General features: G+C 36.1%; 1 protein-coding gene across 2 annotated transcripts in view; it reads left to right on the top strand.

The window, feature by feature from the left end:
- The window catches only part of FAF1 (Fas associated factor 1), a 183,780-nt gene that overhangs the window by 22,127 nt on the left and 134,157 nt on the right, over positions 1-27,496 (top strand). For both annotated transcript variants that reach the window (XM_068953099.1, XM_068953098.1), the window contains exons 2-6: positions 1-69; positions 20,147-20,193; positions 23,088-23,296; positions 26,618-26,709; positions 27,090-27,178. In XM_068953099.1, coding sequence (XP_068809200.1) covers positions 23,227-23,296; positions 26,618-26,709; positions 27,090-27,178 — 251 coding nt within the window. In that variant the 5' untranslated portion in view covers positions 1-69; positions 20,147-20,193; positions 23,088-23,226. The remainder of the gene's footprint in view (positions 70-20,146; positions 20,194-23,087; positions 23,297-26,617; positions 26,710-27,089; positions 27,179-27,496) is intronic.

Below are 27,496 nucleotides of genomic sequence, written 5' to 3'. Positions count from 1 at the left end.
GCATGTACTGGTATCGAAAATATTGATGAAGCTATAACGTTGCTTGAACAAAATAACTGGGATTTAGTGGTAAGTATTCTAAGAAAATGACTTCATAGATCAACTTCATATAACAGCGACAGGCTATCTTGCTGAGACAGCTATTGCCTTTATTTCAAATTTGGGCATGGCTTATGGCTGGGGCAAGCAAGTTACGTGCAAACTATTTCTTGTCTGTTAAAACCTCATTGCCAAGTAACGTAGTGCTGAGTTATATATACCTGTATATGCTCTGATTCTCTTCATGCCTTTTTGATTTAAAGGAAAAGAAACAAATCAATGTTTCATACTGTGTTTAGTTTCCTTTTTGGTTAGTTTGGTTAGTAAATATTTTAAAAACACATTTTTTTTTGTGTATACAAATTTTTAAAGATTTAGGTGCCTGTGGACTAAATGAAAAGTAAACCAATGTCTTCAGTCTTTATGTTTATCTTGTTTATTACAAGGCTCAGTGTGCAGACATGTAGTGGGAAAGCAAGGTAACAAGCAGAAGAGTTTTATTTTTATTAAGTAGAACTCTACCTGGGATTATCAAGATGAATAAAGAAACAATTAGTCCACTTTCTTAAAAATCTAAAAAAGTACAATAGAACAAACTTAACTTAAAACCAAGTCCCCTTCCTGTAAAATTTAATACCTTTGATTTCCTCCTCCTTTTTTCCTTTGAAAATGAGTGATCTCTGTACCAATCCAAATAATCATGAACTAATTAAAAAAAAAAAAGGTGATCCAGAAATGACTCTGTATACAACTTCAGCTTTCTGCCATGTTATGCTTCCAGAGTATTGATTAGTCATCTCTGTTTTACTGATTAAAAACTGAATATCACAGTGTTTAACCTGAGTTTAAGTGACCTTAAACATTGTAATATTGTAATAATTTGTAAACAAACACTATGTACTTCAAACACTTCAAGTTGTATGTTTAAAAAGAATGTTGGGCAAAGTGTGCCAAGCCTTTATTTTGCAACATATCACATCACAATATAAGCAAGAATGACACAACCAGCAAAAGACAGTACATATCATCAAGCAGAGAAGCCCAAATGTATGTTGACAGATTGGTACAATTAAAAACATCTTATATCATAGTAGATTGTTGTGACATGGTGTCTACTGTTTTGAAAGTTGGAGTATTTTTCTATTCATGTATTTGAAGGCAAGGAATTAATCCTATGGCTTCTCTTCAGGTTGTAAGGTTCTCAATACAAGGCATTAAATCAGTTCGATATGGTATTGGGGGATTTGTAAATTGTAAAACATGCTGTACAATAAATGCTCACAAAAGAGGTTGACTGAGAGAACTCTAATGAAGAATAGCAAGAGCAGCTAAAGGGAATCTGTTTTTTATATTTTTTATATATATATATGTATATATATATATAAAATGTTTTTGAGACTACAGAATGAGCAGAAAAGAATAAAGTATTTGAAGCTATGAGAACTAACAAAATTATTTAGAAGTAGAATAGGAATATAATAGGAAAAGGAGTACTGACCCAAAATGCAAGCTTGGAAGAGGCATATGGAATGTAAGAAAGGGAAGCCAATTTGGGATGTGGGAGATATTTCAGGAGAGTACGTTGTTCTTGAAACTATTATAGAAAGTGAGTGAGGGGGTATCTATGGAAAGGAAATGTTAAGTTGTAGAAGAATAAATAAATAAATGAAGGAGAGTAGAAGTGAAGGAGATGCCCTATGCTTCTGTCATTAATAGGGCACTGGCTGCTTTTTATTAAGAGCAATCTTGTGGAAACAAAAAAAATGAATGAAAACCAAATTATGCTAATCTAATAGATAATTAGGAGCAAAAGAGTGAAGGAAGGGGAGAGAAGACAGAAGCAATGTGAAGGCAGAATGTAGGAAGAAAAGGATTCAGTACCTTGAGGAGAGAATCAGATATCTCATTGTTAGTCAAGGGATTTTAGCATTTAAAAAAGTCAAAATAACATATGGAAAAAAGGCTCATGACATTTGAGAAAAGTAGGGTTTTTTTTTCTCTTTTAAAAATAAAAAATGTAAAATAAAATTGTAATGTAAGAATTATTTCTGGTCTGTGGTCTTTTTTTCAGGGAGGCTTATTGCATAGGTCATTTTTTTTTCTTTTCTTTTTTTTTCTTCTTCTCTTCCTCCTTTAATTCGGTAGTCAAGTACAGATTCAATGACAAGAAATTGAGGAGAAGGTGAGGTGTGGTTTAGATTAAACCAAACAGTCATGGAGTATTTTAACTGAGATGAAAAATTAAAAAAAATCCCTTTGTTTGGTACTAAGTATTTCATTCAAACCTGAAATAAAACATTTCATTTTTAGGCTTTGTAAAGAAAACAAAATGTGTAGGACTTGATTCACAAATCATGAAGAAGGTAGTAATGATTTTGGTAATGGTTCCTCTATTATCGTTTTACCACCAATGTGTTAGGTAAATGGGAACATGAAGATGACTGTCTTCTCTTACTTCACTTTTAGTTTTGTCAGTTGATTTCAAGCATAAAGTTTCTGATAAATGTGACCTGAACGTATAGGTTGGGGACAGTCAGTATTTTTATGGCAAACTTATCGTTGTCTAAAAGGAATTGAACCCATTCTAAGTGAAGTAGTAAAATATGCCGCCATAGTTGATTTCTATTTAATGTGGATTCCCTTTTTTAAAATGTGGATTTCTTATTTATTTATTTATTTATTTTTAAAGTAAATTCAGAGCTCTGTATTTGATCAGGAAAACTTAGTGAGACACTTGGGGAAATACTAAATAGAAAGCCAAGCAAGTCCTTTTAGGATGTCATCCTAAGTTCAGAGACACTTCTGCAGCATTTGGGAGAGGGGAGAAGAAAAGAAGAGAGGGGGGAGAAAAAATAAAAAAAAAAAAAAAGCAAACGAGCATAAGCTAAGGAAATTCTTGTTTTGGAACAGATTGCTTTCTTGCTCTTCATTTAGGCCATCTGTATCTCAGTTCCATTTTACTGTTTGGAAAATAGTCGTGAACTATGTGCAACTATGTTGGGAAACCAGGTTGAATACTCCCATGAGCACCTTTTTCTTCTTGAATTCTGTGCAGCTGTTCTCAAGGGAGTTGTTATTTCTCTGGGACTTCAGCCAAAACAACAGTGAGCAAGTAGTCCTGGTGAGGTTGAAAGCAGAAGGATCCCAAAACAGAAATAATGAAGTACTTACTAATATAGGTCAAGAAAGAAGTATAAGAACACATACAAGAAGGTCAAGAAGGATTGTGCAAAAGCAACAGAGGTTATAAACTTTACAAAGCAAGTGAAAGAAATCTTAATTTTCTAAAAATAAAGAAAAATATCTCTGTTTTAGGTTCTGTGTTGATTACTGTTAGTATCCAGATAATTTTTTTTTTTTTTAAATGACTTGAGAGGTTAAAAAATTAGTGTATGAGATTAAATCTTCCTAGTTGAGACAACTCTGAGCTGGAGATTTTTTTTTAATGTCAGTCACTGTGGCTACAAGTCTCTCTTTCAGACAACCTCTGCACCTTTACATTATTTCCGACCTCCTGAATAGCCTAAGTGGGTGTGCGCAATGACTCTCCCTTTTTCTAATGTCATACTGCAAGGATTATATTTTCACGTAAACTTTTTTTGAGGATGTATTTGTTTACCCTGATGTGATATTCCTACATCTTTATTGTCTTCACATTCCTCTTATTTTTGTTAATTTTTTTTTTTAATTTCCCCCCACATTGTTAGTAGGTGTTAATATCAAGAGTTAAAATGTCACCCAGCGTTTCCTACTATCAAGAATATTATTCTTTCCTGTTACGTTACTTCAGTGAGTGTTACTGTGTTTTGTTTCTTCTGGACATTGTCTTACCTTTAAACAAAAACATATGAGTGACAGTTATGGAACTCCTTTCATAATTTACTTGTTTCAATAGCTATTTATGTTTTTTTTATTAAGGATGCATCTGAATTCTTTTTTTCTTTCAATTTAGAACTGAAACATTAACTTACATTTTTTGAGTTTTTAATGTTTTGTTTCCCTAAATTAGAAATCTTCCCATGTCTTATTTTTCCTCTGCCTAAGATACTTAGGCTGGTGTAAACTGCCATTGTTTTATCTTTCACCTTTCAATTTAAATTTTTCCTGGCTCTATATGTTTTATGGCTTTCAAATAGCATCTGTAGCTGTTTGAAGTGATGTAGGAAATTCTTTCCTACACGTTTGGTTGCTAGGTGTTCTTCAAGCACTCAAAATCAAATTGATCATAGGATTACTGCGAAGGAATTTATATGAGTAACAGCCTATGAATTACTTGGTGGGATCATGGAATCTAATCTTGCCAATAATTAATTTCCTACTGCTGCACAGGACTTGGACTTTGTGGTGGGCTACTCTTGTTCGTTTGGCAGCACTGTAGCCTAACTACTCGGCTTATTATATGCTGCCTGGTGAAATGTTACAGATGTTTGGTGAAATACAGAAAGTCAACAAAGACAATACGGTGATCCCTTCTGGACCTGATCTTTATGAAACTGTACTTTAATGAAAGGATCCAACAACTCTCTTAAGCCTATCAGGATTCCTGATTTGTTATTTCTCAAGTGTAATTTCTTTGGGAGGTATTAATTTACAATACTTTTTAACATCTAAAGAAGCCAACTTAAGAATTTCTGTCAGCTTTAAAACTTGATGATTTCAAGCTTGCCCATTCCAACTATGATCTTCTGCTTCTGCATTTGAAGGGAAGAATGACAATATAAAGGTATCATCTTAAATGCTATGTAAAAACAATAAAATAAAAACCTGAAAATTCCCAGGTCTGTGTCTTTTGAATTGTTTCCGATGATGGCATGTATTTAAAGACAGTGATTCATTTATGCAAGAAATTCTAATTTACTCCTTGCTTCTGTGCAGTATGTACCTTCATGTATCTGAGGTTATTACTGGTGTGAGAGCTTCTTATTCTCCTGATGTCAAATGCTTATACCTGTGCTTAAAACCCAATCTCCTGTAGCGTTCACAGTTTTAATGAAAATCTCATATCCTTCAGTGGTAGCTCAAGCTCGTTCTTTATTGGTAATCGGAACAGAGTTTCTGAACAGAAAGCAGGATTCACTATACTTGGTTTTCTACTTCTTCCAGTATGACCATTTCTGTTGTTACTCCTTTAGAGTTCACTGGTTTAAAATCCTTTCTATTTTGCTTCTTTTTTCCAACAGACATTGTAATGTAGGTACTGCTTAGCATATTAAACTTCAAGAAGAAAATCCTTTCCTCAAAATAAAGGATTATTTGTGCCTTCCTGCTATATTTAACTTTGTTATTCTGTATTCTGGCAGAGGCTCCAAGCACAGCATAGTTTCAGTAAAAGCAGCAGTTTAGTGTACCTGTAAATGTGATGACTTGCAGTTTCTCCTGTACACAGCTTCCAAGGATCAGCTGACAAAAGTTCTCCTATACCTTGGAAAGAGAAAATCTTATGTTTTTAATGTCTGGTTTTTATAATGCTTCAATTCTCAACTATTATTTTTTTTTCTTTTTAATTGGGAACTTTATACAGAAGATTGATTTATTTTTGCGTTTTGCTGTTTAAAACCTCTTAAAAATTGGCATTATTTGTCAGTTTTTCAAATACCCACTTTGTTCATACATATATACTTATATTTGCTTCTATCTTTTGGAAAGAAAGAAAGTCAAAAACATTTTTTTGAACTAAGAAAAATGAGCCATGACTTTACAATTTTACTTTTTTATTGTTTCTGTTGGAGGTGTCATTTTTAGATGTCATTCCTAGGCAGAAAATGGTCAGTTGCCTCTTTGACAGTTATCAACAATCATTATTTTATCTTTGATTGCTTTCTAACCGTAACTTAGTTCTTCTGTTATAATGTGTAATAAATCTCAGTATAAGTTGGTAGCAACTAATACAGTAATGATGACTTTTGACTTTTTTCCAATTGATTTGCCCTGCAGAAGCTTTGATGTGGTATCTCTTTGTGCGTTTTTGAATTAGTCTGCCTCCAGAAACTAGATGATTGATTAAAGTTTGGCACAAGGCCATTTCTTTTCCTTAAATGTGGGACAGTACTGTCATATGGTTTGCAGCTCTCGTTTCCTCCGAAGGTGGCTGTATTTCGGTGGCTGTTGACCCAGGACTGCACATCATGGTGATCGTGTTCATCATATTTGCCTCATTTATCTTGAATTGTTGACCTATTTTCTGTACTTCAGAATTTCATACTGACTATGCTATACATTTGACAGCACTCACTGCTGGACTAATAAGTCTGTGGTGTGCCTGTGTCATTAGGACTAGACCTGAAGGCTTGTCACTGTCAGGAACGTGGGCATATCTGTGTAGTAATAACTGACTCATCTGCCCACACGGGAATGTTATGTCTGCCTGTGGGGAACAGAGGTGTGTATGCGTGATTTTATTTTATTTTATTTTATTTTTTAATTTAAATTAAGGAGCCTTTCAACTTTTTCTTCAGATGGGTGTCCTCTTCTGGACTTGCGTGTTCTGTTGCCTGTGTTACTGCCAGCTTGGTTAGGTGGTGTTTGCTGTCACTGAAGTGAGCAGCCTGGACAGCGGTCAAAATGCTGCTGCCCGCAGAGCTATGGAAAAGGGAGGCTCTGAGTGAGGTGGTGGCAAGTAGATGTTGGAGAACTCATGTACCACCGGTGCAAGTGTACTAGGCACGGTGCCGGTTCTCCATGAAATACAGAAACCACACATTTCCTGTATGTCCATCTGCAGCATTAACCTTTGCAGTAGGACACAATCGGTTCTGTGTGAACTTTTGTTTTACAAAGGGCTAGAGAAGTCCCTTCTGGAAGTCTATTAATATACTTTCCATTATACTAGGGATTCTTGCTTGCAAAAAAGTCTTTCAATTTCTCATAACTTTTATTTCCAGCTTTTTTGCAGTTTGCTAAGGGATACTTCTGCATCTTTGAGCAGGTGCAAGTGCCTGCTGTATATTTGTGCAAGTTTCAGGAAACTGGGTGGTAGAAAAGAAGACTAGCTAGTTCTCGGCAAAATGTGATTATTAAATCCTTTGTTTTCATTTCCTTGAAATTGAGGCATTCAAATGTAAAAGAGATGTTTCCTTTTTGTATATTTTATACATTGAATACCTTGAGAAATGTGCAGATCTGTAAGCGGTTGTAAACATATGTATGGCTTTCCACATAGTTATATGCACGTTCATCTTTAAAAACTAATATGTCTGGAGGAAATTGAGATTCTTGCCTTGCAGAATAACTGTGCTTTTTTGTTGCCTTGGCAATGTGCTTCCAGAAGGGAAAACTTCCTCTAATAGTAATAAGGTAGCCCAGTCTTCATGGCCTGATCAAATCCTATCTGCATTTTTTTTTTTTTTGAGAGTTAAGGGCACCAGTTGACTCCTCACCTGATGTAGAAGTGTTTGCTATGTTGTCCTGTAACGTTTGTTTCACGTGACTTTGCAAGCACAGCTTGCAGTTGGTCCTGTTGTATCTCTGTGTCAGCTGTGATCCATTGCCTGCAAGTGGTCTGCTAGGCATCAAGAAAGTGATCAACAAAGCAACTACAGTTTAAAATAAAATGAAACCAAAACCAATAAAAGATGTCATAAACACATTCTGATACATGCAATCAGAGAAGCAAACAAAATAAGGGGAGAATAAAAGCAGCAAATGCCTGGCTTGAATGTTTTCAACTTGCAATTGCTTTGAATGAAACTGTTATTATGTTATATAGAATTGGTCCTCAGTGGTGTTTTTTTTTTTTTTTTTTCTCCCTCCCCCAGAAACTTAGGTGGTCTTTGGATTTATCTTCTTGTTTGGATGACCCTTTGCTTCTTTAAAAAGAAGTTGAGAAATACTGCTTGGATCATGTTAACATTGCCAAATCTTGCAATTTTTATAAGGAATCCCATTAAAGTTGTAATCAAAGCCGTAGTTGCTGATGCTGTGTAAATAGCCAAGAATCTCAAGTTTCACAGTGATCCCTCTGTAAAGAAAGAGGCTGGGATAGGGGGCATTATCTGGCTTGCCAGTAGAGAAAGATTTGAAAACTGAAATGAATTGCTTTCCGCATCCAGAGTCTACCTCCTTCAGATTTTTATTAGAGTCCTGTAGCTCCTGACTGGGACTATTGAGGTGCAAAAAACCCTTATAAAATGTTCCTTTCTCCAGCAAGTAATAGCTAAATCATATTCTAGGTTCAGAGAGTCATTTGATTTCTTTAGTTTATTCCATCTTCTTTCTTGATGGGGCTTAAAGCAGATGCATATGTAACAAATATGACTCTATTTCCTTGCTCCCCAGCAAATTACTGTGTCTCCTTAATAGGAGAAAGCATAATCTGAGAAATATTATTTTGGAGTTTGGCAAAAACAATTTTAATTTCTCTAAAATACTCCTCTGTTGAAACACTGTACTTTTTTCACAGAAAAAGTTTTCAAGGGCTCAGTGCTTGAGCTTTCATTTGGGAAAGCCAGTGCTATGCAGTTTCATTCTTGTCTTCTGTTTTAAAGGCATTACTAAAATTTTAGCGTTAAGGGTAACATGAGAGTATTACTTGTTTAGTAGGTGAATCTTTTTGGTCTACCATGTTTAAACAGGTTGAGGGCAAAGGTTGTGAAGTGTACAACTTCATTGAAACCATGAATTAAGATTAAACACTTAAATTCTTCTGTTGTTCAATTTGAAGGCAATTTTTTGGGAAGATGAAAAAATCGGTAGCTCTCAAGGAGGTAGGCTTTTAAATTTTTCTTTTATTTTAATTTAAGGCAATTAAGAGATTTAGCTCAAAATCTGTAGCTGCAAACCCATGTTTTCTTTATTATGGTTTCATGTATGCTTTTGGGTTTTGTTGTTTCAGCAGAAGGGACTATTCTTACATAGGTCTTTGAAGGAGAGTATAGTGAGGTAAATATTTTTCTTACAGGGCAAAACTGGTGTAGCATAGGTCCAGAAACTTGGGCAATGTATCTTCTAAATGGATGTCCTTTCCTTCCTATTAGATTGTAATAATTCTTCAGTATCTATGAAAAAAAATCCATATTTTCCACCTCCACAATTTCAGCAAAGGTAATGGTTAACTTGCAATGTTTCAGACAGTTTTTTAGACACAAAGGTTTTAATCTAAAAAGAATTTACTTTGATTCATAATTATTGATTTAATTTTTTAAAAGCCTGTTTTATCCACTGGAAGATAACGAAAGGGTGGTAATTATGTCTTATGGCTTTACTCCGTAGCCATGTGACTGTGGTGATGCATGTGATATTTAATATCTGGCTTGAAAGACAGCTGAGTAGTTCTTTGGGTAAGACTTTGCTGTCAACGTGGTAAAGTGAAGTAAGCAATGTGTATCCTCTCGAAATAATTGATGGAGTTTTGTTACTTAAAATTTTAAGTAAGCTTTTTTTTTGTGCAAAGCAAGAAAATACATATAGACTTTTTTTTTACAAAGGCTATTTCATCTGACAGAGAATTGCTTGTGCTCTGAACATAATGAAAAAGCATCTACCTGCGATCGTAGCTGTATTTAATAACGTTACTGTAGCTGTATGCATGCATTACCCACCCTGCTTCACATCTCGCAAACATATATTTTCAGCAGCTTGTACTGGCTGTTTATATGAAGAGTGCATAGTATTAATTTGTCCTGAAACACTCAAATTTAAAAGCAAATTTCTAGAACGTTTTAATAGTTGTGAGGGGTATTTGATGTTTTTAATTGTCCTGAAAGTTTCCAATATGTTGTGTGACTAGTTGAACTGAAAAGTACATACATTTTATAAATGTGTCTTTGACAAGTGATTAGTGTCTTGGCATCATGCTGGGAAAGTATAGGTAGGATAAAAATGAAGTAAATTATTTAAATTGAGAAGCAGCATCTGTGTAGATACTGTATCTTAGCAAAGAAGCCAGGAATTGCCCAGACCCATCAGTCTGAACTTTACTTTCAGAACAGAGTGCTCTAAAAATGGATTTATTTATACTGTTGAATGTCTTAACGCTTCTGTCCTAGTTTTATTTAAATAAACTGTCTTTAGCTGGTGCTGGAAGACCTGGGTTGCTGCAGTGCTGGTAGTGTAGCATAGGCTATGATTAGGTGTGAGAAGAGATATTGAGAGACAAATTGTAGATTGCTTTTTGTCCGAATTTTCCAGTTTCTAAGCTTCTAAGCTAAATCTTGCAGAGCTATTCTTTATTACTGATAAGTGATTAGGCAGTGTGTTGACTATAGTTAAGGTAATTCGGGAACTGCCACATGAGATGTGTTTTGTATTGTTATATCTCTTGAGTAAAAGGGACCTTAGTCTATGCATAGTATTCCTAGAGCATTTTGAATTGTCTTGTGTCCTGAGATGTCATCCCTGTTCTGTCTTTTTGAAAAAGCTTTTTTAAAAGCTAATATGACATGCAATGAGTGATTTGTTTGTTTGTTTGTTTTAAGCTGAACGGAAAGCATCTTGGCCTGAGGTAGCTGACTGCGACCCATGCACTTTTGTGTTGTCATTCACATTTGCATAAAATAATTAGGAGAGGGGAGCAACGTGGGAGTTCAGTACCTAGATAGTTTTTCAGGCATAACCTTTGGTTTATTTGTCTCCTGCTGTCTATTTTAATTCTCGAGGAAGAACAAGATATGTTTTTGTATCAAGCATAAGCATTCATTTCTGCTAACTTAAAAGGTAAAGCAGCATCAATGTAAAAAGTTGTGACGTTAATCACTAGGGCCAAGATATGTATATCTATATATGCCATAAAGTAGTAGATGCATCATGGTCTACTCCTCTCACTTTATGTATAAATGAGTTTTGAGTAGATAGTTCAAAGTAGACTTTTTTTCTTTTATTCCTGCTGAAGTCCAAGTTTGATCTTGGATAGATACAGATCAATAAGCTGCTTATACATATGTTCATGTTTTTTATTTTCGTGACACTATAAAAATACATCCAATTAGGATATTTATTTAATTCATTATTTGTATTGTTGACGTTGCACTCTGTGCAGTTACACAGTGGCGATATAAAATTGAAGAACTGTGCGAAGTGTGGGTAGGGATGTGTGTGTGTGTGTCTTTTATTTTATTATATTTTAGTTTCCCTCAAGGATTATAAGAGTATATGTAGCTGTTGAAAGGCTTCCTAGTGCATTTCAGCATGTTGTAGGAGCTACAGGAAAAAAGTTTATTGAAGCCACCAAAGAAGTAGAGAGAAATGGGAAACCACATCTAGAGGGCTAATTGTAAACTATTGCAATGCGTGCTCTATTACTGATGAAGTGAATCATCTGTATGAATATATTCATGTGGGCATTTTTGATGAAATGTTAATTTTTTGCTTTATTAGCAATTCTATTGTTTTGCAGCTTTTCATGAAGTATATTTGTTGTAAAGAAAGCAAGCTGAAATAAAGCATAATGCATAGAAGACACTTCATTGTAGTTCAATTACAGCTTTTGGTTAAATTTTAACCACGATGGGGACGAATGTTGGCATCCTGTAAAAACTTTATGGGTGTAACTTCACATCTAGCACTTGGAAGTACTTTGAGACTTGAAGCTGGGGAAATGCCAGCAAGTATAACACAAGCTGCAGGAAAAAGCTGACTCTCTTTGCCTTACAAAACCTGCCAAAGATAACAAAGGTAGAGGTTGCTTCTGTTAGTTTACTACTGGGGCATAATCAGTAATTTTAAACTTAAATATTATTGTATTCATTTTAAAATTTACAGTGAATATTACTTTTTATAACTTAAACTTGTAACAGTAATTACTTGTTAAAAGAATGGTTTTAAAATATCTGTTTATTGGTCTAGTATGTAGGAAGGTGGTAATATATCTTGGTTGGAACAGTCTCTAGTCTAAAATAGTTGGTATTTCTGCAGACTATTTTATGAGATTTCACGTTTAGAATTAACACATCACAGACTTGTCTGTAACAGGGAAGATTTGATTGTTTCATAAATGAAAAGTCATGTTCCTCTACTTTGGAGTCTCATAATATAGTCTCAACATCTTGGTGCAGGAAGAAGTGATTATGTTGTATTATGCCAAATTTCAGTGAACTTTGATTTTTATTAATCCCAATTGACTGAAATATTTGACTAATACTTGCAGCAAGTTTTCTCTTTCTTTCTTTCTTTTTTTTTTTTTGGTCAGTCAGTCAGCAACATATCTTCTGCTGTTCATTCCCCAATTTTCCCCTTTTTCATTGTTATAATGTGATCAGAGGAAAAGTCCATGCATACCCTGCACTACTTTTATCTAGTTTCCTGAAATCGTACTATCAGCAGGTCAGAACAAATGTTTTGACATGTCTGGCATTACCTGTTAAAACATAGCAATGCTAACATCAGTTCTGTTGAAAATACAAGCCCAAATTAATACTTGCCAAATAGAAAGAGGAAAATATGAGGGGAGCATAATTTCAAAATATTTACTGTTTTTACTGGAATATGTAAACGTGGCAGAACATTGTGAGTTAGTTACATTGTAAGAAATACTTCTGTGCCCCAAAGGAACTGATAAATCTCCACACTTCTACTGTTTTACTTTGCTGTTGTTTATAAAAATATATTCCTTTGTCACTCAGATTTATAGTTTGGAAGAAATTAAAAATTCACATTCACTTTTTGGTCCCTTCACGCATGTGTTATCTTGCTAGTGCTTTTCTTCTGTCTCTTATCATTTAATTATTTGTTTTTTCCTCTCTGGGCAACATTTTTGGTTTGGGTTTTGGTTTTGTGTTTTAAGCTTCCCATTGTACAAAGCATTTGTGGTTTTATCATGCATGTATCTTGTTGGAATATGAAATAAAATGATGGATTTTAAATCTTTGGGCTAGTAAATATGATTCATCATTTGAAAGCAGTGAAATCAAAATATTGCATTTCAAGGACTGTGTCACGTTTAACCTAAATTAAGAATAGAATTAATTGCAAAGGAGTTACTTTTGTAAACAGAATAGTATAAATGGTCTTTTCAGTGCTGTGGAAATACGTTTTATAATTTAAAAGATAAGAAATAACTTCTCACAGGTGTATGAGATTGCCTAGTGATAGCCTCTTAGTATATTTAATTACCCTCCTTAGTTATTTAAAAAAATGATTTGTTTGCCTAAATTCAACGGGGAAAATCTGGATGGATCCTTAATCTCGTTGGACTAATAGCACACAGAAATGTTCACTGGTATTTCCAAATGTAAAAGTTAGCGATTTTTCATTCTACAAAAATCAAAACGCAGTACATCTGTCTTGCATGCCATCTCTTGGCTGTCTCCCCACCGAGAGATTTTTATATGTGTGTTTTGGTGAATATTTACTTGTGTAATCAGAATGGGAAATAAATATAAGATTAAAAGCTGAAAGGGTAAGTCAAATGTTAAGATAGGTTTCTATTTGTTTTGTAGTGTGAAATAAAAAAATAAAACAAGAACTCTTTGTTATATGTAAAAGCATAGCCCAGACAGCTGCTAGCACTACTTCCTCAAAGATTATTGTAAAGTTGTCTTTATTTCAGCTAATGTAGAGAGCAGCGTGGGGCAAACTTTGAATTTGTCATTTGAGAAAATTTTTTTTTATATCAGGGAGATGTTAAATATGTAATAGGAGTAAAAGACAGAATGAACATGAAAAGCCACGAAGTGCAAAACTTGGTTCTTTAGCTTGCTGGATACTTTACACCAAATTTAATTCATATATATGTATAGGCTTTGGGTTATTAGTTACTTCTTGTCTCTCAATAGCAGTTGCTAATACCATTTCTAAGAAGCAATTAGTAGTAAAATCTAGCGCTATCTTCTAAGTGAGCTGTAATTCATTTCCCTCATGCAAAATGTCCAAGTTGCTCCTTGAGGAGAATCCGTAATACCTACGTATTGGACTGCAACCTACTTGCTGTTGGTTTTGCTGGAGGTAGAGATCTGAATGCAGAAAGATTTAAAAGGTCTATATCTATAGCAGGCTGTCAGCCAAAGCCGCTGCCTGAGATGGAGGTTGGGAAGGAGGTTGCTGCTAGGAAGCTCTTCCCCCACCTCACCCTCTGCTCCAGCCTGCGAGTGTGCTTTTGTCTAGGCCTGATTTGGGCTCTTAAATTGATTTGGCTAAACACAGTGTTTAAATTCTGGAAACAAAACCTCCCATCACGCAGATAAAAGAATTCCCAACCTCATTTAAATATGCACTTAGCATATTTAGACCTCTACTTTTGAATAACGTCATCGACAAATTCCATCCATTTTCAAACATAGTGGTAAAAATTGAGAGTTTTAAACTTGGAATTTAGTTACTGTGCTATCTAAAATACCACAATTCTTTCATAACTATTGATAGCCTCCCCTGCCTCGAAGACAGTCACAAGATGTGCTGAAATGCTTTTGAATGGTTAGTACTATGATTGTGTATTTTGAGACAAGCCATTGACAGTGTTTCATCAGCTTATTAAGAAACGGTTCTTAGTTTTCTATTTAACTCTCTTTTGTAGTAGTAAGAGTCGCATGTAGTCAGAACTAACTAATTTGTTTTGATTAATGTTCTCTTGGGGAAAGGCTTTAAATTTCACAATCTGCTTCACAACATTCTTTAACCTCTTAGCTAATTCTAGGGTGTTTGCAGAATACCTCAGAATTTCTGGGTTGTCCAAATTTTTGTGAATTGGTACGTTGTGGGATTTTTTTGTTCTTTTTTTTTACGCTATTGGTTTATTCTTTGCTGTGTTTGTGATAGATGCAAAAAATAAAGTGATGTCAGATTTAATCTATTTTGATACTGTGATTTGGAAGCTTGCTGCTGTGAAACGAGGACACACGAAAATGTATTGTTACTAAGGACCTCCATAGTTGGCACTCGTCAATCCAGTAGTATATCATATTTCTGTCTTCCCATTCCCTAAATGGAACAGGATTATAAGTAATATGTATCAATATACAATCTGTATTTTTAGATGGTGATGGAATCATGGAATAACTCGGGTTGGAAGTTACTTCTGGACATCGTTCTAGTCCAAAGCAGGTCCAATCAGAACAGATTGTGCAAGGCCCTGTTGTTAAATAAGCCATTTAATCTCGAATGTATGACTGATATCGCAAGGCAAAATGTATAAATAAGGAAAAACAAAATTTGGCTCATAATATCTGAAAATAAGTAGTGGGTTTGGTAGTTGTTTAAATGTTGTTTCAGTAAACAGTTGTTTCCTCACTTCTATTTATCTATTTCAAGTTTGATCAGTGTTACAGCAGAGTTTGTGTGTGGGTAGCATTCAGACACATCTAAGATTCTTGGCTTTGTGAAAAATTGTACAAAACCTCTGTAGTTTTCCAGTTTGATGAGCTTAACTCTTTAAATAACATTAGCATTAGAAGTGACAAAATGCCTGTTGCGGTACCCTGCACTCAGCAGTGGACACTAGTGGATGTACACAGAAGGCAAGAACAGAGTAAGCCTGTAGTGCTGCTGCTCTGAGCAATGGATTATTGGAAGCTAAAGAAACTTTTGGAGCCAGACATGGTATCTTTAGATTTAATAATCCATGAGTACATTTACTGCACCTATTAAAATTGTTTCCAGGGAAGTGTATCTTTTTAATTACGGTATATTAGTAGCATAGGCTGTCTTTGATAAAATGATCCCTGTTTGGAAGGACAAAAAAAATTTAATATCTTTGAATGTTTGCTTAACCAGTAAGAGTTGATCCTCTCTCAAAGGGGCCTGGCTTTGGGGAAGAATAGTCTGGAACAGCTCTTTCCTTAGTACTACTTTTGTTTGTTTGTTTGTTTGTTTTGGTCACAATCTTCCTGCTGTGAATTCCAGTAGATAGTTGTTGCTTTTTCTTATTTTCTTCACTGAGTGTGCTTATAGATGTCTTGTAAGAACATGGATATTTATCTTTGCAATACCTACCTGCGCACTGCTACCAGTTGTCATCTACATAATTGTAGTCTTCATCGTTTTTACCAGTGTCCAATCTCTTTGTTTTTACTGTATGGTTAATAGAGATCTTTCTGTCAAAAAAGTACATAATGCTGCTGCTGTTTTTTCTTATTCCTGTGTCCCTTAAATGTCACCAGTTCATGAAACTGGGGACGTGAACAAGTGAGTTATTCAGTTTTAAAGAAAGTAGCTTGGAGCCTCTATCATATTTAGCCCCTCCACTAGGCTTAGAAAAAGCTTGAACTGATTTAATCCTCTGATTTTTTTTTTTTCTTTGAGAAATAAGTTTTAACAGAAAAAGTATGGAAAAGCCATGCCATGTTATATTTCCTCACTGTTGAAGCAGCTAATGAAGTTGAATAAGTTGAAGCAGAATAAAGAGAATTCCACTGGGTCAGCTCAGTGTTGTTGGTGTTAAAATCTGTATTTGCTCTCTCTGATTCCAACAGATGCAAAATAAAGGATGTTTTTGCCTTCCATCAGTAAAACCAGCTTTACCTGTTGATTGGCAGGAATGAAACATGTGATGCTGAAGAGCATTGTGGGGTGGGAACAGGGGAAACAAGCAAACAAAAATAACCCCTAAACAACCCCAAACCTCCCACTTTTTCCTGGAGGTTTATGAGATGAATGTGATCAGGAGCCACATATGACTGCAAAAACCACAATAACGATCAACAAGACACATTGTTAAAATCATACCGCCATGCAGGGTGGATAAATTAATTTTATAAAAGTGTTCAGTAGAAAACTTTGTTTTCAAGTTGACTTGATGGGTAGTTGCTTTAGCTTGTAGGTACCTGCAAGCCTTTCACTTGTGTGCCTTTTCTGATTTGTTTCTAAAGGCATGATATGTCTTGTTAAAACATCATAGTTAGTTAACTGAGCTCAACAGCTGTAACTTTTTTGTTCTTATCTAACATTAGCTATTAATAGAATTTATAGAAATTCAGAATTATTTATTCAAAGAAAAAGAAAGCACAGCACTGAAAACTTGGTTTATTCTCTTATGTTTTAAATGTTTATTTAAGCTGCATTTTTTGAATGTTAATTTGTAAAAAAAAAAAAAAAAAAAAAAAAAATCACATTGCTAGCTAACGACCGTGCATAGTTCAGCAGCAGTCTTTGATGTCCTCTTCTTGGAGTGCCGTCAATCTGTGCGCTTCTAAATTCCAGCTGCATCTTCCTAGCACCAGGCACTCACTCGCCAGCTGTGCTGGCCAGCAGGTCAGGTAAAATTGACATATGAGGATGGGTATTAGCTATATTAGAAGCTGTGACATTAAAAATGCATGAGTTGCTGGTGATACAGGAGAAAATGAAGATTAGTGACTTGCTAGAAACTCTCTCTGGCTGCACCCTCAAGCCTAGCAAATACGGGGCTGTGGAAAACGATGATCATGAAGACCATAAAAGCCTGGAAATAGAATTAGTCTTCAGAGTACCATTTCTTTTTCCTCTAAATTTGCTGAGTTCTTTCCCTTTTCTTGTCTAGTCCAGCCGGTGCTGTTCCACTGGATCTGCCCAGTGATGGGTCATGTTTAAAAGTCTGAAGTTAGGAAGGTTCTGACAGCCTGACTCCCATACCTTCTAACAATAATCGGAACAAAGCTTAAAAAGCTCGGTAATAAAATGTGTAAGTCACTTTCACCAGCTCACGTGGTATCACTTTCAATGCACCTAAAATATGAAAAACCCTAGCATTGAGGTGGCTTAAAAACATATATATTTTTTGTGATGTAGAGCAATCTTAAGCACGCTAGCTTCCAAATACTGTTGAAAAGAGCCTTAGTAGGATTTTGCCACTGAAGTTTTTCCCCCTTCTTGACAAATATACGATTTCTAAGTTTGTAAAAACTTCTGTGTCATCAGATGTGTTGGGAATGTACTGAAACTTTTTGCAACATAGAATGGACCAATGCTATAGCAGGGTGAGAAAACAAGTGTCACAGGTGGGTTTTGAGATTGAAATTGTAGCATGTTTTGCCTATTCTAAACATTATGCTTTTCAGTATGGGAATTTATCAGGATGTTTTAATAGGTAATAGTTCTGCGTTACAGATATTAAGCTTCTGCTGATTAAAAAAGAAAACTAAAAATAATTTATAGTGTGACCAGGAGCCCTGGTGATAGGTGTTTAAATCCTTTATTGTACAAACTTAGAAAATTAAGTTACTAACAGACATGAGTCGTAAGCTGCCCTAGTTGTGTGTGGTGACCTATATTGCTTTCCCTGCCAATATAAATTTGAAGAGAGATGTGAGAGATTTTCAAAAGCAGTAGTAAATGAGTAAATAACTGGCTGCTGTTTCATTTCAAGTGGTGCTTATTGTGCATCCTTACTGTTGATAAGTATGCTTTTCAATGCTTAAGCAAATATGGTCTTAATGGTCATATTGAGTGTATTTGTAAGTCCCTGTGCCTTTGCAGGCACTAAATGAATGGGGTGGCATCTGGATATGGCCGTAAGTATCAAAACACAAGTATTGGTGGACAATTTAAACAGTTGGTGTAAATATCTCATACAGGCATTCTTTATCATCTTGGACATCACACAAAGCAGCCCCATGTAGAAACACCTGTCCTAGGTCTGGAACAAGAAGTAAAATTAGTGGGTTGATATTTTAGTTATCGTGGGTGGAGGACTGCATGGTGCGGTTTTACTGCTTTCAGAAGGCAGGTTAGTATCTCCTCACTCGCTGCCCTTGAACTGCTGCCTGAGCTAGCTCTGACCAAGCCTGTAAAGCTGCCGGATGTTGCATTGTTTGCTGCAAACCTGCACAGGGAGTCAGTATTACAGATGTGAAGAGAACTTGGTAATTTTTTGTTCCTAGCTGTTTTCTGTTACTTCTGCTAATCACAGTTCTTTTCTTTATTGCTTCTTGATTTTTTTTTGTTTTGTTTTTGTTTTTTGAGTCACTTAATTTACTTTTCCTGAACTAAGAGTCCTAGAACTGGCATTCTTGATAGTAGCATGACATATTTTTATTTATATGGTTTTTAAAAAATAGTTATTATGTTGAACTAAAGAAACAAATATAGTGTGAGAAAATTTGTGAACAGTTAAAATGTAGTTGTGATACTGTAGATTGGCAGAAGGACTTAGTCAAAGCACCTCTAAAAGTGAGTAAAAATGGATGTAAAAGGAGCTTCTGAGGCAGGTTCTCACTCTTAACCACTTATCAGACTTGCAGTTGCAGCTTCTTTGGGAAGCTGCAACTTTGGAAGCTTCTTTGGGAAGCTTTGTGGATGTATGGTAGTTTTAATATTTCCAAATGAAGTTGTCCATCTGTGTCCCTTCCTCCACCCCCCCCCCCAACTTTCTATCTCCAGTTAGGTCCAAATAGAGTTGTCTGCATTTGGGACTTCAAACGTTCTGAAACATCGTTGTCTTTTAAATAAGAATGTACGTGTGCGAGCTATAGTTTCAAATAAGAGACTGCATAAAAGACCAGCCAGGCCTGCACCTCCACTTGAGTAATATTTTGATAATCTGACCAGAGTGAGATGATACTTAGCTGCATGCACATCATTTAGAAGGTGTTTCTGTATGGAAATTGCTTGAATTTTGGAGGGTAGGCTGCAGTTCTTTAGGATTCCCTGATGCCTGATGACTCTCAGGAGGTAAGACAGTATTGTGTGCCTGTGGGGTAGCTGGAATCAGACTGTCTGGAAACCCTGGGCGTGCTCAAGGCACGCACTCTGCTGAGTAGCCGTTTGCACCGAGTTAGTAATTTCCAAATACTTTGGCCTTGCGACACTGCAGTGTGTGCGCAGCTTTGTGGGTTTATAGGGTTATGCAGGTCTGCTACTTCTGGGAAATGTTAGAGTCTCTGGGTGCATGCTGTCTAGCTGGCTCCTCTGTGCACAGTTAGCTTGATGGGTCTGAAAGCAGCATGTTTACTGTATCTATATACCAAGTGTATAGACTGTTAGATTTTTTGAACATAGACTGTGCAGTTTATTCCCATTCTTCCTGCACAATCCATGATGCACACAGAGAAGTCCAAGCTTTGGCTCAAGTTCATTTTCACTTAGATATACTTTTTATTTTAGGAAGGTACTTGACAGTATCATTTACCACTAATATTCATTGAATAGAGGACACTTTATGCTGTATTTTAAAGCAAATTAATCACTTTTAAAAACATATTATAGAAGTTCTAATTTATTTTTGTTGCCCTGGATACCTGACTAAAAACTTATTTTTTCTTTTCAGGCAGCTATAAATGGTGTAATACCACAAGAAAATGGCATTCTGCAGAGGTAAGTGCAGAAGGTTGGAGTAGTACATGCACAGAATGATGCCATGTAATAGTTTCTGTTCCTGAATCCTAAGAAGATGATGTAATTTTCCTTTCAGAACAGTTTCTAGAGCCACAGATTCATTTCCTGGCAAATCTGACTTAACATTCAAATTTTTTCTTAAGAATTGAATTCCAGCCTGATCACCTATTCAAATTAGTTAATTTTTACTTTGAATTCAGTGCTTGTCGGATCATCCCATAAAGGGTTATCTCTTTAGTAAGCCTGAATTTTGGTAGGCTCTCTTGGAAGTGAGGACTTGTTTTTTCTATGTGGATATAAAAAATTTGCAAGGCAGTTCTTGTAAAAGTATGTAGATCCACAGATGTGCCTGGCTAAGTATTTTATTTTTTCTTATGCGTTTTAAAAGGTATTGATATTGTATACACATTCACACCCCTATACCCGTGCCCACCCACCCCAGGACCACAAAGGTTTTCGTGGGTTTTTAGTGAATTACGGGCACCAGATGCTATATCAGTAAGGTAGTAAGTAAGGTTAGTCTTTCCCTTCTACAAGTAGCTTCACTGATTTTTCTCAACTTTTGAATTAAATTTTGGCTTGTATACTGATGCCTAGATGTTTTGAAGCTGCTGAAACATGCTCTCCTAAGTGCTGATGAGGCAGCTGAAAGCAGCAGAAAAGGAATTGAGCTACTTGGAAAAGACAATAAAATAATGTTTAAAATTTTGTTTAGAAAAATACTCAATGTGCTATTTAAAAAAAAAATTGTTTTTAATTGATGGAAGAAGATAATGTAATGTAGGTAAACTGGTGTTTTGGCATCTATGTCAATAGTCACTAAAGTTATCATTAAATAGTTGGTTTTTGATTCAGGATAAAACCTCATTTGCTCAGTAAATTGCTGGATTTGTATTAACAGTAAGGCCTACACAGTCCAGCTGAGATCAGGTCTCTGCTGTGTTGGGCACTGTTTCTACCTATGTTAATAAGTCATGACCCCAAGGCATTTATAAATATCAGAAAGATTGGAAGAATGGTTTTGTCAGGGGGAGGGAGCTGGGGAGTAGCTATACCTGGAAGAGGTTTTGAAGGAAGCCTAGAAGACTTAGAAGCCTACTTTCTGGTGGTTTTCAAATGAGGCTGACATTCAAAATCGCTGACGTTTGAAATTGCTGACATGAGGCTTTTTATGTTCTCTTAGAGATTGCCGTTCAGATACGTAGGATGTCTTTTGTAATGGAATTCAAATAGAATTAATACAGCCAGACTTGAAGAAAGTTAGTATATTGAAGGGAAAAATACCTTTTGTGTTATAATTTAGTTGTGTTTTAAAAAAGCCATTCCTGAGAGTTGGGATATTCTTTACCTCTTAGCTCTGTTAACAAAACTGTTGTAGTAGTTTGAATTCATAGTTGGACATGAGATTAAAAAAAAAATTACTCAGCATTTATAATTTTTAAAAGTCTGAAAGCAAGACTGTTTCCTGTGCTCTTTATGTATGTGATGTATACAGTCTGAGGTTGTGATGAGTCTTTGTAGCTGAGAATTCATCCTTCTGAGCCTGCTGACTTGAGAAGGGAAGGAGTCCCTTGTGCTACAAGCATAAGGATGTGTGTGTGGTTTTTGTTTGTTTGTTTTTAATGCGGGCAGCACAATGATGGGACTTGCACTAGACTTGTATAATCTCTGCTCTTTTGTGTCCTGGGTGCCAGCCACGCTTATGCTTTTGTAAGCTCAGACCTCCTCTAGATGATAACTTTAACTTGCGTAAGAAGCATTTGCATTGAGAGGTCTCTTAATGTCGTCTTAAGAAGGAGGGTAAGCATTTTCAAATAAGTTCTGTTTAAGAATGGTAATAGCCAAGTTAAGTTTCAGCATCTTCTAAATTATTCTTTGCTCAGCTTCCATTCTTTCAGTGCATACTTTTTATTAGCTTGCATCATCACTATTTCCTGTAGCTGCCCAAGACAGCTCTGAACAGCCCAATCCTCTGAACAGAGAGCATCATCTTCCTGTTAAGAACATCTGCAAGGCAAAGCTCTAGGCATACACTAGGAAGACTCCTACCTTCAAAAGCAAGAGTTGAAAAGAGAATTTGTGTACATCGTAGTTTTCTTTGGCCTGGAGTAATGTTTCTTAAACTTGTTGTTTTGTTATGTTAGTTTTTACGTGCCTCTTGTGGAGACGCTCACTGAAGAAGATGAAGTACTTCTATGTAATGGGGGTTTTTCAGATTATTTCAATCTGTAGTGTTATGTGTACCCTTGATATGGGATACATCCTTACGTGAATGTCTAGGAGGCTTTGAACTCAAAGGCAAGCTAGAAGTCAGCATTATATTACTATTGTACTTCTGGATATTAGTTTCAACGTACACATTATTAGCTCTGTTTATTTCCATTAATTACATAACTGTCATACCTGACTTGTTTTTCAGTAATTTGGGATTAGACTTGGAATTATTTTTTATGCTTCACTTCTCATTTTCATTTATATAGGATACTAATATGATGGTGTAGAAAACTGTTGGTTTCCATGGTGGCTTCTAAATTGTTATATGATCACAGCATTCCTGAAACAGGGAACAAAGCTTAGCTTTTTCACTCGATAATTCTGACATTAATTGAACTTTAAACTAAGATGATGGCTTGGAAGCCAGTTTGTCATCTCAGATTTTCTACTATAGCACTTCTGAGTCACTGAAATATTAATGTTGTTGATATTGAAGTTAATTTCTGTTAGTATACCAATATTTTTGGATATGGAAATGTAGCTGATTCGACAGGCATATGCTGATGACCATAGTGAATAATACTGTTCATTTTGCTTTGCTGACCTTTTTTAAACAGATAATCTGTTCTGTGTAAACCTTCTTATCATATATCTTTCAGTGAGTACGGTGGAGAGACTTTACAAGGACCAGCATATGGCCCCACGGGTCATTCTACAGCAGCTTCTTCTACTCCCTCCTCATCCTCAGCATTTCGCCATGTAGTGCCATCTAGACAAATAGTGGAAAGACAACCTCGAATGCTTGACTTCAGGGTTGAGTACAGAGACAGAAATGTGGAAGTAGTACTTGAAGACAGCTCCACAGTTGGTAAGGATTTGTAAAGATGAAATGGAAACTATTGTGGTAAAATTATTAGAACAAAAACCAACAAAAAAAAATCCAGTCCTAAAACTGCAAGCCTCAAAACACAAAAAAAAAAACCCCAAAACCAAAAGACCATAGATACTAACCATTTCCAAATCTCTTTGTAGCTTAAAAGACCACCAAATTTCACTATTTCATTGTTAAGGATCTAGCAAAAATTTATTTAGAAATCTAGTGGTCTTTTGGGTTTGCTTCAGAAACAAAATTGAGATTCCTGATTAAACTGAGACATGAAAGTGTAATTAGGGGTAGGATTAGTGTGGATGTGGTATACTAATGAGCAGATGATCTTGGCATTTCACATGTGTGTAGCATCATCTATCCCTTCCTGTGTAGGAATAGTGACAAGATTCAGAGGGATTCTCTCTAGGGTGAAGATCCTCATTGCATTCACTTTTTTTTTTTTTTCCCCCCTAACTATTATTTGACTTTTCTGGGAAAATTAAGGTTCCTTTTATGTGATTTTTCACTGTATGTATCCTAAAACTGATGTATTTTGCAACAGTATGTTAGAACTATGTTAGAAGTATGCTGCTGTTTGTGTTGCAGAGTATATTATTTTTTGACATTTCCCAAACTGGGAGTTAATTTTACTTTACTAAAGAAAAGATTTGTGTTGTGAAGTTACTATACAGTTCAAAACAAGGAATTAAATAAAGAAATAGTGAATTAAAAAAAAGCTGAGCTGCAGTCTTATATTTGTGATGAAATTTTGAAATCGAAACATTTGATCCTTTTTCAAGTCGTTTTAGCATTTTATTTGGTATTGAACAATGCCACCTAGTGGTGATTATTTCGAATTCTTGATTACGGTTTCACTTTTTCCAGTGCACTGTACTTAATGATGTCAGTGCAAAGACGATATAAAAGTCCAACCAAATCATAATTTTGCATCTGTTTTCTGCTCCCCCCCCCCATCTCCCTCCCATCTATTTTCTTGCAGATATTAATGATTAAGCTATAAGGCAGAAGACAGTTGGTGGAAATCTTTTGTCTATTTCTTGGCATGTGAAGGTTGAGAGCAGTCTTGGCTGCATCAACCAGGAGATAGTGAGGTTTAAAGTCCTGAGAGAGTGAGCAAGGCAAACGGTAAAATTTCAGTCCAGGACTTCAAGAGAGCAGATTTTGGCTTGTCCAGGGATCTGGTTGGCAGGATTCAACGGGAGACTGCTCTGGGGGTAAAGGGGCCCCAGAGAGCCTGTTAATCTTCAAGGGCAACCTCTTCAAAGCAGAAAAATAGTTCAATCCAACATGCAGGAAGATGAGCAAGCATGGCAGAAGGACAGCATGGAAGAACAAAGAACCTTTGACTAAGCTAAATGCAAGTACACAAAAGGTGGAAGTAAGGATGGGCTAACCAGGAGGAATACAGAGACATGGCCGGAGCATGCAGGTTTGGAGTTGGGAAGACCAAAGCTTGGATAGAGTTGAAACTATTGAGGGTTAGGAAGGGCTTTGGTATGTAAACCAGCATTAAAAGAAAACTAAGGAAAATGTGAGCCTACTGCTCAATGGCAATCATTGAACCTCAGTCTGTGGGAGGGTGAAAATCCTCCTGGAAGCCCTTTCTCAGCCCATGAAGGAAAAGAAGGTGATTGGGAACAGCCAGCAAGGATTTGTCAAGGCCAAATCATGCCTAAGCAGCCTGATTGCCTTTTATCATGTGGTGTGGACAGGGCTCTGTGGAGAGAGGGAGAGCTGTGGCTGTTGTTTGCTTTGACTCTAGCAAGTCTTTGACACAGTCTCCTGTAGTATTTTTATAGTGAAATTGTTGAGATGAGAGCTAGATAAGTGGACTTATAGGTAGATAACTGGCTGAACTGCTGGGCTCAAAGTCAAACTGGAGAGCAGTTGCTAGTGTAGAGATGTCCCTAAGAGGTCTATATTGGGGCCAGCGTTGCTTTGAGAGGGCGAGCGCTTTTGGCAAGTTCACAGACAGCACCAAATCAGAGAAAAAGTATTCTGGAGAGAGGGGCTGCTATTTAGGGGGACCTGGACCGGCTGGAGAAAGAGGCTGACAGGAACCTCATGAAGTTCATCAAAAGCAAATATGATGTCTTGCATCTGGGATGGGATAACCCCATGTTATCCTGTCTGATAACTGGCTGGAGGCTCAAAGCTAGAAAACAGCTCTACATTAAAAGCTGCACACCCTTGCAACGAATAAGACTAGCCACACCTGGGGTATATTAGCTAGAGTGTAGTCAGCTGATCAAGGGAAGTAATTATTCCCTTCTGTTCAGCAATTGTGAGCCTGCATCTGGAGCACTATGTCCAGTTTTGAGCTCCCCAGTACAAGAAAGATATTGACATAGTGGAGCAAGTCCAACAGAGGCCACCAAGGTAGTCATGGAACTGGAGCACGTGGTAACGTATGAGGAGAGGCTGAAAGAGTGAGATTAGTTTAGGCCGGAGAAGAGAAAGGCTAAAGGGAGACTTTATTGCTGTCTACAGCTAACTGGTGGGAGGACACAGAGAAGATGGAGCCAAACTCTACTCGGAGGTGCATAAGAATATGATGAGAGGCAATGGATGCAGTTTGGAATGTGGGAAATTCTGATTAGATGTAAAGATTTCTTTTTAATTATTTGTTATTTTTTTTATTGTGAAAGGTGGTCAAGTATTAGAACAGGTTGGCCAGAGAAGTTGGTGAACCTCCATTCTTAGGTGTTCAAGATTTGACTGTACAAGTCTTTGGGTGAATTGATCTAGTTAGACCTTTGAGTTGCGAGGTTGGTTTAGATGATCTCCTGAGGTACCTTTCAGCCTAAATTATTTTATGGTCCTAAAAACTACAAGGAGAAGGAGAGTGTCAAAATGTCTAAAACACTGGAAGAACTTTTAGAGCAGTCAAATTGTATGAACACTCAGGCTTTGTATGTCACGGCTATTGAGAATGAAATTGAGTATCAAAAATACGCACCTTGTTTATTGCTGTCAACATGCATTGCTTCAGATAGTACACATCTGCAAATGTTTGGGACTAGCACGCACAGTGTAGGACTATTCAAGGATATGTCCAGGCTGTCAAATCCTCGTGTGGTTGTTCGTTTAAATTCATGTTCTGTGTGATTTTTATCTTCCTTTGTTCTTTACTATTTGAAGTATGTGTTACTAGGGTCACTAAACTAAAACTGGTTTTCATCATAAATTTTTTTTCTTGCTCTTGTTTTTAACTATAGTCCTGTGCCCTTTGAAATAAGGCAGCAAGTGTTTGTATTTTTATGTGTGGTTTTCTTGATATTTCCTTTGTTTTCTCTTCAGGAGAGATAAAACATATTCTAGAAAATGAACTTCAGATTCCTGCGTCTAAAATGCTGTTAAAAGGGTGGAAGACTGGAGATGTAGACGATAGTGTAAGTTTTCAGCTGTGTCTTCAGTTAACTGATTTCAGTGTTTCAAACTAAACATCTGTGGGTGGCTATTGCAGTGCAAAATTGTGAGTTTCTAACAGTGTTAGTTATCTTGGATGAAAGGAATACAAGAGAAACAGACTAAAACATTGCAAAAAAAAAAAAGAAAAAAGACAAATCACTTTTGTTAGTGTTATTTTTATATATGACATGGCACACCTACAGAAAAGATGTTACTAAAATAACAGTAAGTGTATCTCAAAACAAAACATTTGGTAGCATTGTAAGTAAACGTTAATAATTAAAAACAATAAATAAACCATAATATGTCAAAATCAACAAATGTTTTATATTTATAATCATGTTTTTTTTCCCCCCCTCAGACTATTTTAAAAACTCTACACTTGCCAAAAAATAATAGTCTTTATGTTCTAACACCTGACCTGCCTCCTCCTTCTTCGAGTCATTCTGGGTAAGTCTTTTGGCCATAAATTCTGTTTGTACTGCTGTGTGTGTGTGTGTGTGTGTGGTTTTTATGAAGCTGCATGCATCCTTACAGGAACCCGCACTCAGTAAATGCAAAGTACTTCACTGCTTTAAGATATACTAGTAAGTGTTGAGATTAACAAACCTCAACACCCAATTGCTGAAAATAACATTATTAAGAAAAGTTCTTTAAAACCTTGGTGTGGTGCATTTACTCCTTGAACACATGCAGAATTTTGCACCGCCCAAATGTAGATATCTTTAAGTTAACAACAATGTAGTCCCTGTGGAAATTAAAGTGGCC

This window comes from Struthio camelus, chromosome 8 (assembly GCF_040807025.1).
Source record: "Struthio camelus isolate bStrCam1 chromosome 8, bStrCam1.hap1, whole genome shotgun sequence".
NCBI classification, from domain to species: domain Eukaryota; kingdom Metazoa; phylum Chordata; class Aves; order Struthioniformes; family Struthionidae; genus Struthio; species Struthio camelus.
Note: the sequence above shows the minus strand (reverse complement) of the source record. Positions and strands in the feature narration are given on the sequence as shown.